Source organism: Canis lupus, chromosome 5 (assembly GCF_003254725.2).
Source record: "Canis lupus dingo isolate Sandy chromosome 5, ASM325472v2, whole genome shotgun sequence".
NCBI lineage: Eukaryota > Metazoa > Chordata > Mammalia > Carnivora > Canidae > Canis > Canis lupus.
The window spans coordinates 76,683,112-76,700,154 of record NC_064247.1 but is presented as its reverse complement, the minus strand read 5'-3'; the positions used below and the strand labels follow the sequence as shown (position 1 = coordinate 76,700,154).

The following is a 17,043-nucleotide window of genomic DNA, read 5'->3' as shown; positions in this document are numbered from 1 at the left end:
TACTGATGTTAACTAAACTGGAAAAAAAATTGGGGACACCTGGGTGGCTCGGTGGTTGAGCGTATGCCTTTAGCTCAGGGCATGATTCTGGTATCATGTTGGATGATACCATTCAGATACTTTCAGGATCCAGTCCCACATCAGGTTCCCTGCATGCAGCCTGTTTCTCCCTCTGCCTGTGTCTCTGCCTCTCTTTGTGTCTCTCATGAATAAATGAAATCTTTAAAAAAAAATTAATAAAAAGAAATTTTGGTATATGCATACATATATGCATACATGCAATGGAGTATTATTTGGTCATTTAAAAAAATCACCAGGAAATCTTGCCATTTGTGACACTGATGGACCCTAAGAGCATTATGCTAAGTGAAATAAGTCAAACAGAAGAACACTGTATGACCTCACTTATATGTACAATCTAAAAAAACATCAAACTCCTAAAAAGAGATGAAATAGACAGTTGGGAATGGAGGGTGCAGCGATGCTAGAGTAATGTGGTCGGTCAGAAGGTATAAATTCCCAGTCATTAAAAAAAATTTTTTTTCAGTCATAAATATTCGAGGTGTAACATATGATTATAGTTATTTAGCACGGCTATGTGATATATATGAAAGTTAAGAGAGTAGATCTTAAGTGCTCAAAAGAAGAAAAAAACTAATATCCTTTTATCGGAGATAGTGAATATAATCACTTGAAAATATATGTAAGTCAAACCATTATGCTGTGTACACTTTAAACTTATACAGTGATCCTGGAGTCTCAGGATCGAGCCCCATATCGGGCTTCCTGCATGGAGCCTGCTTCTCCCTCTGCCTAGGTCTCTGCCTCTCTCTATGTGCCTCTCATAATTAAATAAGTAAAATCTTTTTGTATTTTATTTTATTATTTTTTTTTTTTTGTAAAATCTTTTTTAAAAAAAAAAGTAAACTTATACAGTTATGTATGTCACTTATATTTCAAAGCTGAGGGGATAAAAAAGAAAAGAAAGTCTTTCCATGTGTTAAAATCCTGGTAGAGAACTCAAATCTAGCGAAGGCCCCTCAGTTATGGAGTTGAAATGTTATCTGTGTATCCCTCAAAACTCTAGCTCATCCAGCACCCATGTGGTTACACCAACAGAGAATGTGAGAAAGTCAATATACATCAAAAGCAAATCATGTAAGGGAGAAAGAAAACATTGTAACATGTACAAGGTGTGGAGGGAAGGAGACTCAGTCTATGGTTCTTCAGTGACTTCTAAAGGAAAATCCAAGACTTCACTGGCTTCCTGACCTAAGTCTCAAGTATATTAAGACCTCAGGTTTGGCTTAATAAGCACTTACAATGTGCTAGGCATTTTGGATAAATGCTCTCATTTTATCCTCACAATTCTGTTTTATCTCCATGTTACAGGTGAGATGCCAACCTGCCTAGACAATGTCTCACATCTACTCATAGAGGCAAGGCAAAGACTTGACTGAACTCAGGCTTGTGAGTTCATGTCTAGCCTTGTTTATAGGTTCCCATTCCAGACTTAGTGTTTCAGAATCTTTAGGGGAAAATGCCCAGGAATCTATATTGAGTGGCTTAAGGGATGATTTTCATGATTAGGGAAACTTAAGAAAAAAATAAAACATACAAACAGAAGATACAGGGTCACTCTTTTTTGATAAATATTGGGACTCTTTAGGAACCAAGCAACACATTAAGGGACTTGCTTGCAGCTTATATGACATCTCTCCCTTTACTAAACTTACAAATCTGGGAACCAAGGCCCATAAATTTTAAATGGTTTGTCCAAATTAACTCAGCTATTATCTGGCCAAACCAGATGTTGCCTGATCCTAGCTTCCTACTATAAACACATTTTGACTATTTCACATGTGAAAGCCTTTTCTCCTTACTAGGCTATCAAGTTCAACTGAGCAGGCCCTGTGAATTTCTTAGTTGCTTTTTATTAGTATAATACTCAAAATATTATTAGCTCATGATCTGCTGTCACCTACCAGTTAACCTTTTACAATACCCAACCCACATTTCAGTGACAATTCCACTGAGTTTGTCATCATTTTTCCTGGGCTTTGGGTAATAGAGGAATGGGAAAGAGAATCTCATAATATTGAAGCCTTTGCCCTGGCCTACCTGTAGCTCTCCAGTGGGGCAATAATCAGGTAACAACACATTTCCCAACAGTGGTAAAAGATCTAAAATTAAGATTTAATATTAAGTGCTGTAAAACCAAAAAGGCTTCAAATGGCCTAATTGCAAGCTTCCCTCCCAACTCTGCTCTTATGAATAAGGTTCTCGGGGGGGATCCCTGGGTGGCTTAGTGGTTTGACGCCTGCCTTTGGCCCAGGGTGTGATCCTGGAGTCCCAGAATTGAGTCCCACATCGGGCTCCCTGCACAGAGCCTTCTTCTCTCTCTGCCCGTGTCTCTGCCTCTCTAGGTCTCTCATAAATAAGTAAATAAAATATTAAAAAAACAAAACAAAAAACAAATAAGATTCCCTAAGCTAAACAACCCTCATTATCAAAGGACTAGACAGTTCCTGCTCCCCTCTAGGCAGCAGGTTTCAGCGCATGCTGGTCTATGGATTTATTTAAACAAGACAATCACAATCATATCTTCCCCCCGGAAGGAGGCACCCCACCTTCTTGGTATTATAAAACCTGTCTCCCTCTCAAAGCCCCCAGCTATTTACTGAGTTAAGTACAATCCCCACATCACCTTGCATGGTATGCAGTGTCCTCTTTCCCTTGGCTGTGATTTTGTTAATAAACTTGTTTATACCATCCAAAAAAAGACAACTCCTAATTCTATACAGAATCAAGTTTTCCTTTCTTACATAAACCCCCAATGACAATAGGAAGAAGTAATTCAGGAAAAAACTGGGACTAAGGGACTGCTACTCAAACATCAACACCAAGTCTCCCAGACTACTACATGTTAACATCATACAATCTAACAGACTAAACGAAATGGGTTTAGGTAGGGGCCACAGAAAAAAATGAGACCCCTGGAATTAGGCCATGAAAACAATTCAAAAGCGTCATCTGCTAAATGAACCAGTGAGATAACTGAGAAAGAATGTTACCTAGGGATTCAACTCCTGGCAAAATCTGGATTTCTACTGCCGGCTCTAAAACCTAATCAAGATTAAAGAGATCCACAGCTTCAGGGGCAGCATCAGTGACCCTCTCAACCCTGGAGTATAGGCTGCCCAGGGCCAAACGCTGTTGTCTAATCATCTCCATTCCTGATTCCAAACCAGTACTAGCCACAGAGAATCTGTTTGTGGAAGTGGCTGAGCCTACGCACAGGAATATTTTACTTTGTGAAAGACTGAGCTCACAGCAGTGAGCTAAGGTCTCTCCAGGTTCAAAGAAGCTGGGGGACTGCCTGGAAGATTAAGGCTGCCTTTTCAGGTGTGGGCCAGAACATTTGACATCAGGACACTTGCAGCTGACAGGTTAATAGTGCTACCTCCTCAGACTCCAAGGCCCTCCAGAGCTTGTCTAAGATGTCCACTGAAGATAGGACTCCCCTTCTCCCGCCCCCAATGGTTGGTTACCCATGAGCCTTTAAACAGGGACCACATACATATACTGACTGTTCCCAAGGGCAGGTTAGTATCTGGGTTCTTCTGTACTTACTGATCTTTCCTAGGAGTCATATGGCAAACGATCATTTCAGGAGCTGTAGAAGTAAAGGGAGCATCTGTTAAGAGACCACCTAGCTGGAATGCATACCAAGACCTCAAAGTAGAAGGAAGCTAAAACAGGGAAGAAATCAGCCACCACCCTCAATATCCAATGCGAAGAGGCATGGCTCACCACATGGTTATTACAGAGCCCATGTTGCATCTGCATAGCAAAAAGAACTAGAGGAAGCCAAACCAGCACCACAGAGCTGGGAGTGGGAGGCCACAGGGTGCCAGAAGTACAAGCAGGTAGCTGGAAAAAAGAATACTCCATTCTTTCTGCTCCAACTCAGGCTCAAATCTCCCATCTAAATTCTCGCCCCCAGAAAAGACACATGGACACAAGCCACCTTAAAAACTAGATTTGTATTTCGGGTTAGAGTGCAGAGTGGCAGAACTCAGGAGTTACACTATATTCCACCTGGTCCCCACCTCAGCTTAACTCCCTCCCACCCTCCCTCCCACAAAGATAACATTGTACAAAACTATATTTACAGGAAAGCCAGTTAAAAACTAAGGGTGTATACAAAAGTAGACAAGAGAGCCAGAAATATCAATGCAGGGAAGGCTTTGGGGCTGAGGGAACATCTTATTACACACCAAAACCTAGGAGCAAAGTACTATGCACTAGGCAGAAAGAAGCAGCGCAAATTTCAGTGCCAGTTTTAGGGGGAACCAGTCACTCCAGGGAAAGAGTGGATAGGAAAGACTAACTAGCATTAATATTACAAAGTCTTAATTATCCAGCCACCCTTCCTCTGCCATTGGTTCAGAGCCAGATGGTGAGGGAAACAAAACAAAGTCTCTGACACAAGCCCCACAGGAAAAGGAAGGGCTCAGAAGGCATAGCGGGTCCGGATGTCCTCAAGCTTCTTGGACACTTCAGGTGGAGTTCGGTCCAGTTCTTCAGAGACGTTCTTCTGTTTGTTGGGCTCCATGGAGTTGAACTGCTCACAAAGGTCTCCATCTATCACATTCTAAGACATAGAAAAGTGAGGAAGAAAGAGGTCAGATTCTCAAAGAAAGTGGCACATGCTAAAGCACCTGTAAAGAAAGCTTTTATTCTCTCAGATATGTGAACCACTGTCTTAAAACCAGGAACACTAAGTTCATCCTTAGTATCCTGTGTTCGGAATAGGTCCCTAAATAGCATTAGCCATTCCACTCCCGCATTACTGCCTCCATCAATCCACTCCTTTGATGCTCCTTTGTTCAGGACTGTTTCTGATTTTTTATTTATTTATTCACAAGAGACGCAGGGAGAGGGAGAAGCAGGCTCCACGCAGGGAGCCTGATGTGGGACTCAATCCCGGGTCTCCAGGATCACACCTTGGGCTGAAGGCGGCACTAAACCGCTGAGCCACGGGGGCTGCCCCAACTGTTTCTGATTTTTAAGGGAGGGAGGTACACAGAAAAGACTAATTATATGGACCAAGGGTCTCCCTTTTCAGCCCAGATTTCCAACAAAGACCTACCTTAACAGGGAAGTAATAGGAACGAAAGCTGAGGTGGTCTCGCCCACAGAGAGGGGGATGCTCAGACCGTAGGTGCATTTCCACATGCTGGAAGAAGTCATGGTCCTGGTAGAAAAAATAATGAATCTGTCACTAAAAGAAGAAAGTGATTTCAACTACTAGTCTATGGTTTTCAGAAGCACAACAAACAGACAAGCCATTCTTTTTTAAATAACCATCCAAACAGATGTTAACTATCAAATTGCTCCTCTGACAACTACAGGTTTTCCTCCTACAAGATACCTAAAGCCTGAAAGAAACCCCACCTATATTTGAAGAACACAAGAGAACACTATACATATAGACTGATTTGTGAAGTCAGATTCCTGATCCCAGCTTCCTAAGCTGAAATGACAGAAACCTAATTTAGTCAGTCCTAGAGTCAATTCAAGGAGGCAGTAAATACAGTCTACATCACCCATCATTCCTAATCTGTACAAAACCTGTACCATAATAGAACTAAACCAAACCCAGGGTGCCTCGGTGGCTCAGTCTGTCAAGCACCCAACTCTTGACCTTCGGCTCAGATCATGATCTCAGGGTCCTAGGACTGAGCCCCACATAGGCGGGCTCCATGCTCAGTGGAGACTCTGCTTGAGGATTCTCTCTCCCTCTCTTGCTCTGCACCTCCCCTTCCTCCCACTCGCTCCCTCTCTAAAAATAAATAAATCTTTAAAAAAGAACTGAACCAAACCCAGGTACAGTATAAAAACAAATGGCTTTCCAGCAGGGGGAATCAGGATTCTTATCTTGTAGGCACTTCTGTCACCTTATAAAATTTCCAGAACATGACTAGTTGCAGGTAGGGACAAAAGATTTGCCCTCTTAGGCTGATTTAGCACCAAGAATCAACCTTGTAAAAAGGCAAAGATCAAAGAGTATGGGAGATTTCACCTCATGGGATGTGAACGGGACAAGGATGCCAATTCCTCCTGACAAGGTGGTATAGACAAGTGATTCAGAGCCTCCGGGGATCAGTGTGGTCTTCTGTAATGACAGCACTGTCTCACCCACATGGTAGTTCATGATCACCTCTGCCTGTAAGTAAAAAACAGACTAGTAACAATGTGTGCCCTCCACCCATTCCAGATTTCCAAGAGCAAGCAGTGCCTCAAAAGGATTTCACCTCCTTTCAAATCCAAACATTACTAACATTTAAAAATACTTTACAGCGGGGACACCTGGGGGCTCAGCAGTTGAGTGTCTGCCTTTGGCCCAGGGCATGATCCTGGGGTCCCAGGATTGAGTCCCACATCAGGCTTCCTGCATGGAGCCTGCTTCTCTCTCTGCCTCTCTCTCTCTCTCTCTCATGAATAAATAAGTAAAAATCTTTAAAAACAAAATTACCTTTATAAAAAAATAAAAGTACTTTAGAATGTTCTTAACATTTGAGATTAATGTCCTCACATAGCTAAAGTTAGATCAGTTGTTCATTTCTGATGAACAATTACAATGGAAAAATATTTTGTTAAATTACAAAACAAAAATATTTTGTTTGCAAAAAAAAAAAATCCACAGATAATTATTAAAAAGCAGCAATCATTATTAGATTTGCTCTCTAAAATGGATCAGCTTTTAAAAATTCAGAGATGCTCTAGAAGCACATGCCTACCGGAGAAAAGAGCCCAGAACAACCCCTGAGAGAAGAACTGGCTAATATCAGAATGACCCTGTGCAAATTTTTTTCCAAGGAACTCACTATGCTCTAGTCACTACTAAGATGTCTGGAAAAATTCTATTTCTGCAGTCACAAAAATCAAATGGTGACTTGGTCATTTTACATCAGGCCCAGCAAATATGCATCACAGGATTGATGACTGAAAGGATTTCCACACACAGGAGAGTACCCAGTGCACGGCAGGCAGCTAAAAAATGTTCCCTCAATGTGGGTCATGGGAAATGTACCCTGCAGGCTGGTACCTCTCCTTCAGGATCCTTTGCAATCTTACCTTCTGAGAGGCCCCATTGAGCAAGCCCCGGTCCCACAGGGCTTTGTTTCCTGTGGGATCCTCATCCACTTCGTCATTGGTGTTAGGCGGGAGCCTCACCTACAAGGAAATGACACAAGTCACAGGGCTGGGTCCTGCACCTACACACCTAAATCACCAAGTAACATGTTTGCCCCATATCCTTGAAAGCAAGCCTGGAACATCATCACCTTTGGCAGAGGCCTGAGCCTATCTCCTGCAACCTGGTGTCCGAGTGACAAATCAACCCATGAGCAAGAACAAAACAAAGACTATAGAACATATTAATAAGGTTAAGTCAAACTGGGCTCAGAAAGAGAAGCCAAAATGTTGGCCAAGTAAAAATAAATATTACTCATTAGATCAAACGAAATATCCTACTATTAAATTATATTCCATAAGGCAGAGGAAGATGGACCAATAGGTGGTGGAGGGATGGGGGACAGAGAGTTCTAAAAGATTGGTAAGAATGGGGCGCCAGGCTGGCTCAGTCAGTAGAGAATGCGACTCTTAATCTCAGGACTGTGAGTTCGAGCCCCACGCTGGGTGTAGATTAATGTAAAAAATATATAAATAAATAAAACCTTTAAAAAATAAAAATAAATAAAATATTGATAAGGCTTCAAGAACACAAAGTTTTCTTTTTAGAGCTAGTCTTCATAGAATTAAATATTATACCTATTTTTTACTTTCCATATTAGAGATCATAGCCCTGGGTCCTTGGCTTTACCACTGAAAAGAGACCTTTCTTAGACATCAATGTAACCCATGTAAACATCAACTCACCACACAAATGTTGCCAAACTTGTCTGCCCCAGCCACAGTGTCATAGTCCAGGAGACTAGCTGTAGTGACCCATCGTGGGTAAGTATCATCGGCAAAAATGATGAGCTGGTTCTCATTACGTTTATATCGAACCCAGATGAAACTTTCTTGGACATCAGACACAATTACCCTGTGCCCAATAGTCTGGATCCCAGAGATGTAATTGGCAATATGCTGGGAAAAACAAGGACAGCAATGGGTGTCACCTTGAGATTCACAGAACCCACAGAAAGTCCAGCTTCCCCCGACTGCAATATATACATAGGGCCTACAGAATGGCAGTCAGCAATAAACTCTTAAAAGATAGAAAAAGAACTGGTTTTACTATAGTGGAAGGATATGTTCAATTCTCAAATACCCTATGGAAGCAAGCAGGACAGAAATCCGGTTCTTAGTATGAAGAAATCAAGAAACCCACCTAACTTCTGTCCTTCTCAAGTCTAAAAGGCCTAATAAGGCTGGAATTGGGAAAATACAAGGTCCTACTAAGGACACATGATTTTAAGTTACTGTCCACAGTTCTGTCAATGTTTCCTCCTGTCTCCCTAGCTAGATCTGAAGTTCTGTAACCAGCATATTTACCTTGTTCTCACATTTTCGGAGTAATTTCTTCTTCCCCAGGTCATAAACTCGCAGAAGCTTCCCCACACCAATCAATACTCTCCCTTGGAATGGGGCAATGGCAGCAGGGACCTCTTCCACTGGAGTCTGTGAGGAAAAAAAAGCAGGTAATGTAGCTATTAGGACACCAGCCATAGGCTAGCCCCACCCTCTCAACCAAAAATGTTTTTACAAGAAACAGTGAGTGATCACCTTTGGCTCATCAGAGAAATAAACCACACATACAACAGTCTCTAGGAAATGGGGTGGTTGCGTAAACAGGTCCCACACACTGCAAATCACTTAGCAAATGGATCAATGTCACAAGTCAAAGGAGCCTAATGAATGTGGTCTTAGAGCCTGTGTTAATTCAACTGGTGCCACTAACAGTGAAGCCTCAATATCAAAAAAGTGACTGCTGGTTGTGGAGGGATGGGAAAGGAGTGACAAGTGACTTCTTAGTTTTAAGGGAGATACAATGAGTTTAACACAAAAAAAAGTCCACAAGTAGTTATTTTGTAGGGGACACTTCCCTGTGCTTCAAAGGGCTAGAGGAACTACATGCATTTGTTGTCCATGTGGAAGAACAGGAAAATTTTTCCCTTATTTTTAAAACTGCGATAAAATACACATAAAATTTTCCATTTTTAAGTATACAATTCAATAACATCAAACATTTTCACTGTTGTGCAACCACCACCACCATCCCCAGAACTTTATTTTTCCAAAGGGAAACTATCCATTAAAGGCATTTCTCCAGAGATTATTAATTATTTAGATCTACTAGATTTTGGTCACAAATTGCTGTCTGCTTAGTAAAAGCAATAAACAAGGGGCCAATTCGGTGTGTATCTAAGTCATCATTGTGGATGGTTAGAACACAGGCTTCCTGTGGACCCCCGGGCAGTGGAGCTTCACTGGAGCATGAAAGCCAGAGCGTTTCTGTGTCCCACCAAGAGACGGAACATAATCAATGAGCTGGCTCCCAAAATGGTCACCAAAAGACCTGACCCACAACTTAAGCAAAAGTGGGAGACTTCAGTTGGACCAGAGACACAGGAGTACCACTGGCTGGTTCCTACCTTGTGCAAAAACTCCAGTTTTTCCCCATTGTTCACGAGCTTGTAGGTATAGACAAAGCCCCCTGCCACAGACCTGGGGTTGAGGATCAGGTCTTTGGCCACACCCACCAAGACATACCAATCATCACCAGTGTTAGAAAACCTACACACAGCCACACTGCAAAAAAGAGAAAGAAGCAGGAGTCAGGCATTAGTTATAATATAAAGTATTCTCATTCCAGCTCCCAAAACCTTGGACATCCTGTGCTCCTTACCTAAAAGCAGCCTCATTCTGTTCTAGCTGGACAAGGTCCAGCGTGTTCCCTTGAATAGGATTCATCACTCGGATCACAGAAGCCCACTGTCCATTGCCAGCCTTAGGAGCTCCAAAAATGGACTCAGGGAGGTTTTCATTGAGGAATGCTGCTGCCATTTCAGCAGCAAGCTCCCGCTCATCTTCTCCTGCTGCTTCTACCATTTCCTAAAATCAATCAATCAATCAATCACAAAAACACAAAACAAACACACAAAACAGGGAAGATGGGACACCTGGGTGGCTCAGCGGCTGAGGGTCTGCCATGGGCTCAGGATGTGATCCCGGGGTCCAAGGATCAAGTCCTGCATCAGGCTCCCTGAGAGGAGCCTGCATCTCCCTCTGCCTAGATCTCTGCCTCTCTCTATCTCTCACGAATAAATAAATAAAACCTTAAAAAAAAAAAAAAAAAAAAAGGAAGAGTCGGTATATTCAGAGGTAGGTAGTGGGTGAGAAGTGGACAAATATACAACACCTCCAGGGGGAATTCATATCATGTAAGTAGCCAAGTCTGTAGGACAAAAACAAATCTCCTATAAAGTAAAGATTAAAGGGAGAGGTATACAGATAAGGGGAAGAGGGAAAACCACTAAAGGGGAAACCAGGTACTTCATTTTTTAATGCCTAAAAAAACCCTAACATCAACTACGGCAAATACCTGAGTGGTCTGAGATACATAAAATGAAAACACCACTTTTCTACCTATCGCATCTGATTTCCCTTGCTACAAATCCTTGTCTCATCTCTTCCAAGCCAGACACAGCTTTACATGGTTGGAGCTATTTGTTTTTTTGCTAGGAGATGATTTCTGGAAAGAACTAGTGTTACGGGAGAAAATGAAATCTGTCTCCTTTGGGCCTGAATCCAGGAAACACATACATAAACTGTTTGGGAAGCTCAAGGACTGAAGAACTCTGTTTCAAAAGGAAAGCTGAATACTGAATAAACCCAGGTCAGTGTATTAGTCCTGAGTCACAAGATAATCTCTAAAAACAAGGATTCAGGCAAAGGGGTCTGCTTAAAGGACCGGACAAAAGCCTGGGTCTTTTTTTTTTTAACATTTTATTTATTCATGAGAGAGAGAGAGAGAGAGAGAGAGAGAGAGAGGAGGCAGAGACAGAAACAGGTTCCTCACAGGGAGCCTGATGTGGGACTCGATCACCAGACCCCGAGATCACACTCTGAGCAAAGGCAAAACACTCAACCTCTGAGTCACCCAGGCATCCCAGCCTGGGTCTTTTTTAATCTAACAGAATATAATCAACAATTATACGAGTTTAAACTTTTCAACAAAATTTCACATGAATGCTTTTTAGCTGAACCTTGAAGGCCAGTCTCATTACATTACCTCTGCCATCTGCTGCTTCCTCTGAGCCTTTGTCGCTTCAGTATAGGCATTGTGGTCTGTCTCAATTATGATAAGGTTGTTGCTCTCAGGGTGAATGACAAATTTCCTGGGTGTGTACTGCAGTGGAAAGGCTACTTGATTGAAGACAGCACCTAGCTTCTCCAACGCTAAAATCCTATTGTGCAAAAGGCAGGGAATTAATAGATCACTCAGGGTCTAGAAACTCAGGTAAAAGTATAAAACCAGTCACACAAATGCATCAATCTCTAAAGCTCTCATGTTAGCATAAATTAACATCAAATACCAGCCTTCTAACCTAGAAGATTCTGCACAGAAAACAAGGAAATCCTAGAAGGGCCTTCTACTTCAGCAACAGCAATTCTGGTTTTCTTTTCCTTTTTTTTTTTTGCAATTCTGGTTTTCACTAGTGAAATTTTTTTTTTTGTCACTCCAGTGATAACGCGACAGTAAAGAGTTAAAACTTCCTCTTATTACTGACAAACTCTGAAAAAAAGAACATCAATTCCAAATTCATTCTAAATTACTGAAACTGCCTCAACATGTAGTATTTGTGCTGTGTTTCCTAAAATAAAGTGGGTGCTCTCCTGAACAAAAATCACCTAAAACAGGAAACCTGCAACCATACAAAAAGAGATGGTGAGTAGGGGACCTACAACCTTTGTCAAATGAGACCAAGAGATGTGCCTAAGCCAAACTATGTCCAAAATAAGCAGAACCTAAGTACTCTTAAAAATATAGTCACTTGGGGCACACCTGGGTGGCTCAGTCTATCGAGCATCCAACTCTTAATTCTGGCTCTGGTCATGATCTTGGGGTCCTGGGATGAAGCCCTGCAATGGGCTCTGTACACTCCATGCTCAGCAGGACGTCTGCTTGGGGATTTCTCTCCCTCTCCCTCTGCTAGCGCATGAATGTGCGTTCTCTCTCCCTCTCTAGAAAGAATCTTTCTTTTTTTCCAAAAAAAGATTTTATTTATTTATTCATGAGAGACACAGAGAGAGAGAAGCAGACTCCACACAAGGAGCCAGATGTGAGACTTGATCCCCGGACTGGGATCATGCCCTGAGCCAAAGGCAGATGCTCAACTGCTGAGCCACCCAGGAGTCCCAGAATGAATAAATCTTTACACACACACACACACACACACACACACACACACACACACACACAGTCACTTGATCTCTAACAAGGGATTTTTATTTCTAGTTTAAATATTCTCTCCATATTGCATACAATCTGACAGTGACTTTAAAAAAAACAATGGAAGGCAGAAGAAAACCATTTCAAAGTGCTCAAAGAAAAAACAGCCAATTTAGAATCATAACAAAGAGTATAATATTAAAAACACTATTTCCTGATACACTATGGTTAATAGTATTCTGACTTCCAGGGATATCCAAAATATTCTCCAAGTAATTAGCATATTCCTCTATTTGGAGAAAAACAATAAATCAAGTATTTTACAAACATCTGAATAATGAAACTAAGTGTTTAGGCATCAAAAGTTGTCGTTCTGCAAAAAAAAAAAGTATCACATAAAACCAAAATCAAAACCACTGATGCTTCAGTTTTGATTCTTCTTGGTCTAACCCACACACTAATAATCTGTTTTATAAAGGCACCCTACCACCACAACAGGCAAATTCTAAGCATAGAGAACACCTGCTCTCAGGGAGACACACAAGAGGGAGCACAGATATTCCCATGTTGCATTACTCCTGAGAAAATATGAGACTAGCCAGTGTTTGTCCAAGCAGAACTTATGCCGCAGGTGATACCCAACAGGACTTCAGGCAGTTTTCAGATGGACTTTTAAAAATATAAATCTTGGGGATCCCTGGGTGGCTCAGCGGTTTAGCGCCTGCCTTTGGCCCAGGGCGCGATCCTGGAGTCCCAGGATCGAGTCCCACGTCGGGCTCCCGGCATGGAGCCTGCTTCTCCCTCCTCCTGTGTCTCTGCCTCTCTCTCTCTCTCTCTTTCTCTCTCTGTATATCATAAATAAATAAATAAATAAATAAATAAATAAATAAATAAATAAATAAATCTTTAAAAAATAATAATAAAAAATAAAAATATAATTCTTAGGGGAACCTGCATAGCTCACTTGGTTATGCATCTGCCTTCAGCTCAGGTCACAATCTTAAGGTCCTGAGATCAATCAAGTCTGCATTAAGACTTCCTGCTCAGTGAGGAGTCTGCTTCTCTCCTCTCTCCTCCTGCTCATTCTCTCTCTCTCAAATAAATAAAAATCTTTAAAAAAAATTTTCAGGGGATCCCTGGGTGGCTCAGCGGTTTGGCGCCTGCCTTTGGTCTAGGGCGCTATCCTGGAGTCCCAGGATCGAGTCCTGCATCGGGCTCCTGGCATGCAGCCTGCTTCTCCCTCTGCCTGTGTCTCTGCCTCTCTTTCACTCTCTCTCTCTCTCTATCATGAATAAATAAATAAATCTTTAAAAAAAATTTTTTTTCAATATAATTCTTTAAAAAATACTTCGCCTAGGGGATCCCTGGGTGGCGCAGCGGTTTGGCGCCTGCCTTTGGCCCAGGGCGCGATCCTGGAGACCCGGGATCGAATGCCACGTCGGGCTCCCGGTGCATGGAGCCTGCTTCTCCCTCTGCCTGTGTCTCTGCCTCTCTCTGACTATCATAAATAAATAAAAATTAAAAAAAAAAAATACTTCGCCTTTATGTGTCAAAGGACATCATCAAGAGAGTGAAAAGATGGGATGCCTGGGTGGCTCAGCGGTTTAGCACCTGGCTTTGGCACAGGGCGTAATCCTGGAGTCCCGGGATTGAGCCCCACATCGGTCTCCCTGCATGGAGCCTGCTTCTCCCTCTGCCTGTGTCTCTGCATCTCTCTCTTTGTGTCTCTCAGGAATAAAATCTTAAAAAAAAAAAAAAAGTGAAAAGACAATCTACAGAATGGGAGAAAATATCTGCAAATCTTTTCTGATAAGGGAGTTACAGCTAGAACAAAGAACTCTTACAATTCATTAACAAAACAAAAAATAATCCAGTTAAAAAAAGGGGCAAAGGACCTCAACAGACATTACTCCAAAGAAAAATACCAAGTAAATACATGAAAAAGAAGTTCATCATTAAGCATCAAAGAAATGCTAATCTAAACTACAAGGAGATACCACTTCACACTTACTGGGATGGTTGGAATAAAAATTAAAAAAAAAAAAAATCAAATAAATTCATGTAGATGAGGATGTGAAAAAACTAAAACTCTCATACCTTGCTGGTGGGAAAGCAAAACAGTGCAGCCCTTTTGGAAAGCAGTCTGGCAATTCCTCAAAAGGTTAAATACAGAGTTTCCACATGACCCATTCTACTCTTTCAGGTACATAACCAAATAAAAATAAAAATATATGCCCCCACAAAAATTTATGCATGAATATCCACAGCAGCACTATTCATAAATAGTCAAAAATAGAAGTGACTAGTTCTGACAACAAGTACTCTAAATGCTGGTGTTCCTAAGAGTTCTGCTGTTAGACCTTCCCTGAAGATTCTTGTTCTAGGGAGGAAATGGTCTACTGCTACAAAAGTCTGAAAAATCTGTTGGAGGGCAGCCCTGGTGGCCCAGCAGTTTAGCGCCGCCTTTGACCCAGGGCACGGTCCTGGAGAACCGGGATCGAGTCCCATGTCAGGCTCCTTGGATGAAGCCTGCTTCTCCCTCTGCCTGTGTCTCTGCCTCTCTCTCTCCCTCTCTCTCTGTGACTCTCATAAATAAATAAATAAAATATTTTTAAAAAATCTGTGGGAGTGTCCACATTTATAGGAATTGAGAAGAGAAGGAGTACCCAGTTAAGACCATGAAAATGTTGATGAATGAGGCTAGGCCTTGACCTGCAGAGATGTGTGTGGGAAGCATGCTAGGGACAGGTACAGAGATATAAAAAACAAGAGGGGAGAGTGATTCTGCTGGAGTAGAAGGTACAAAAAAAAAAAAAAAAAAGTAGAAGGTACATAAAGGTGTGAAGGTGAGAGGGTGAAAGGGTGAGAGAGAGAGAGAAAACAATGACTGAAAAGATCCTGAAAGTTGCTGCAAAGAAAACTGGGAGTTCACTTAGTAATTTATCCATATATCAAGAGGTTCTAGTTCCTTTTGATAGAGTTCTTCTTATGAAAAGCCAACAGTTACAACCAAGACATGAACATAAGTGGCATTAAAATGTTAAAAAAGGGACGCCTGAGTGGCTAAGCCGTTGAGCATCTGCCTCCAGTTCAGGGCATGATCCCGGAGTTCCGGGATCGAGTTCTGTATCAGGCTCCCTGCGAGGAGGCTTGCTTCTCCCTCTATCTGCCTCTGCCTCTCTGTGTCTCTCGTGAATAAATAAAATCTTAAAAAAAAAAAAAAAAGATTAAAAAACAAAACTCAAAACTTGACAGTCACACTGCACAGCTTATTTTTCAAAATGAATAGACATCTCACAATATAATAATGCTCACTCCAACATAATCAGCATAAATAACAGTCTGTCAAGTTGTAAAAGGCCTAAATTATTCATACTGAGGTTAAAATTCGAAGACTTAACAATGCAAATGACAAGACTGAAAGAGAAAAAGTTATCAGTGATCTAATGCCTGCCTACTCTAAAACTAATCCAATGGCAATGCCCTGGAAAACAAGATGCTTAAATCTCAAGCAAACTCAACTGCACTACTGAGCATATTAAAACTTGGCCCTGAAAATTTAAACAGAAGCTAAAACCCCAAACACCGAAACTTGGCTAGCAGGTACTTAATATCCGGAGCCAAAAGAAGGTTTCAGTTGCAACATCTTAGTCCCATGGTAAAGAGTTGGCTCTCTGCCATCACTTCATAACTTCTTCCAATACTTCGGCAGAACCACAATCCTAACCACTAGGTTAGGCAGAAAGGCTTCCCACTAGGCTTGAACCGTGGGACTCTCACCTCAGGGTATTGGTGGAGATAGCCACAATCCCCTCAGGACACTGTTCAGAAGCGAAGCCAGATGCAAACTCGAGAGTCTCATAAGACAAGGGGGTGAGATGGAAACGAGACTGGTAGGAATAGCTCAACCATGAGCGGCTTGACATGGCTAACACCTGAGGAAAGAAAAATACTCCAATAAGCTTGGGAAAGCACAAACATGGAAATTAAGCAAACAGCCTATCTGCAAATTTCCATCTGCAGAATAACCCAATGTATTTTAGAAACCTAAAAGGCTATCTTAAGAAAAAAGCAGAAAAGAAAGAGAGAGAAGAAAAAAAAAGAGGACTGGAGAAAAGGCAGCATGGCTTAGTATTTGCTAAGCATGGGCTAGTAGCTGTATGACCTAATCACTCAAACTCTCTAAACCTCAATTTCCATGTGTAAAATGGGTAAAACTATCACAAGGCTGGATAGTTGCAAGAATTACATGCAGTAACAAGTAAGGATCCAGCAAAGCCCCAAGCAACAATAACATTTTTAGTTACAAAGGACACAATGCTTCCCAATTTCTTTCACATTACATAGTGAACCCTGGTATAAGGTATTGATATAAGTAAGGTTGCTCATGGGTAATGGGCTTCTCAGTCAGCTCCATCTGCCCAGCCTGAAAAGTGAACAGATTGCTAACCTATCCCACCCATAACCAAAGCATAGCTCAGTGCCATGGAAAGCTCTGGATTAAGGGTCCCAAGACTTCCCATAGGAAAGCTAAAAGAGAGCTAATATCAAACTAACTATATATGGGTGCACTA

General features: G+C 41.7%; 1 protein-coding gene across 3 annotated transcripts in view; it reads right to left on the bottom strand.

Annotated features, from left to right (window-relative positions):
* Positions 1-4,027: 4,027 nt before the first annotated feature.
* Positions 4,028-17,043, bottom strand: part of SF3B3 (splicing factor 3b subunit 3) — a 53,220-nt gene continuing 40,204 nt past the window's right edge. For all 3 annotated transcript variants that reach the window (XM_049109623.1, XM_025426779.3, XM_025426780.3), the window contains exons 17-26: positions 16,250-16,404; positions 11,309-11,483; positions 9,923-10,128; positions 9,669-9,825; positions 8,569-8,694; positions 7,948-8,160; positions 7,144-7,242; positions 6,089-6,232; positions 5,156-5,260; positions 4,028-4,657 (exon numbers count right to left, since the gene is read on the bottom strand). In XM_049109623.1, the coding sequence (XP_048965580.1) occupies positions 4,517-4,657; positions 5,156-5,260; positions 6,089-6,232; positions 7,144-7,242; positions 7,948-8,160; positions 8,569-8,694; positions 9,669-9,825; positions 9,923-10,128; positions 11,309-11,483; positions 16,250-16,404 (1,521 nt within the window). In that variant the 3' untranslated portion in view covers positions 4,028-4,516. The remainder of the gene's footprint in view (positions 4,658-5,155; positions 5,261-6,088; positions 6,233-7,143; positions 7,243-7,947; positions 8,161-8,568; positions 8,695-9,668; positions 9,826-9,922; positions 10,129-11,308; positions 11,484-16,249; positions 16,405-17,043) is intronic.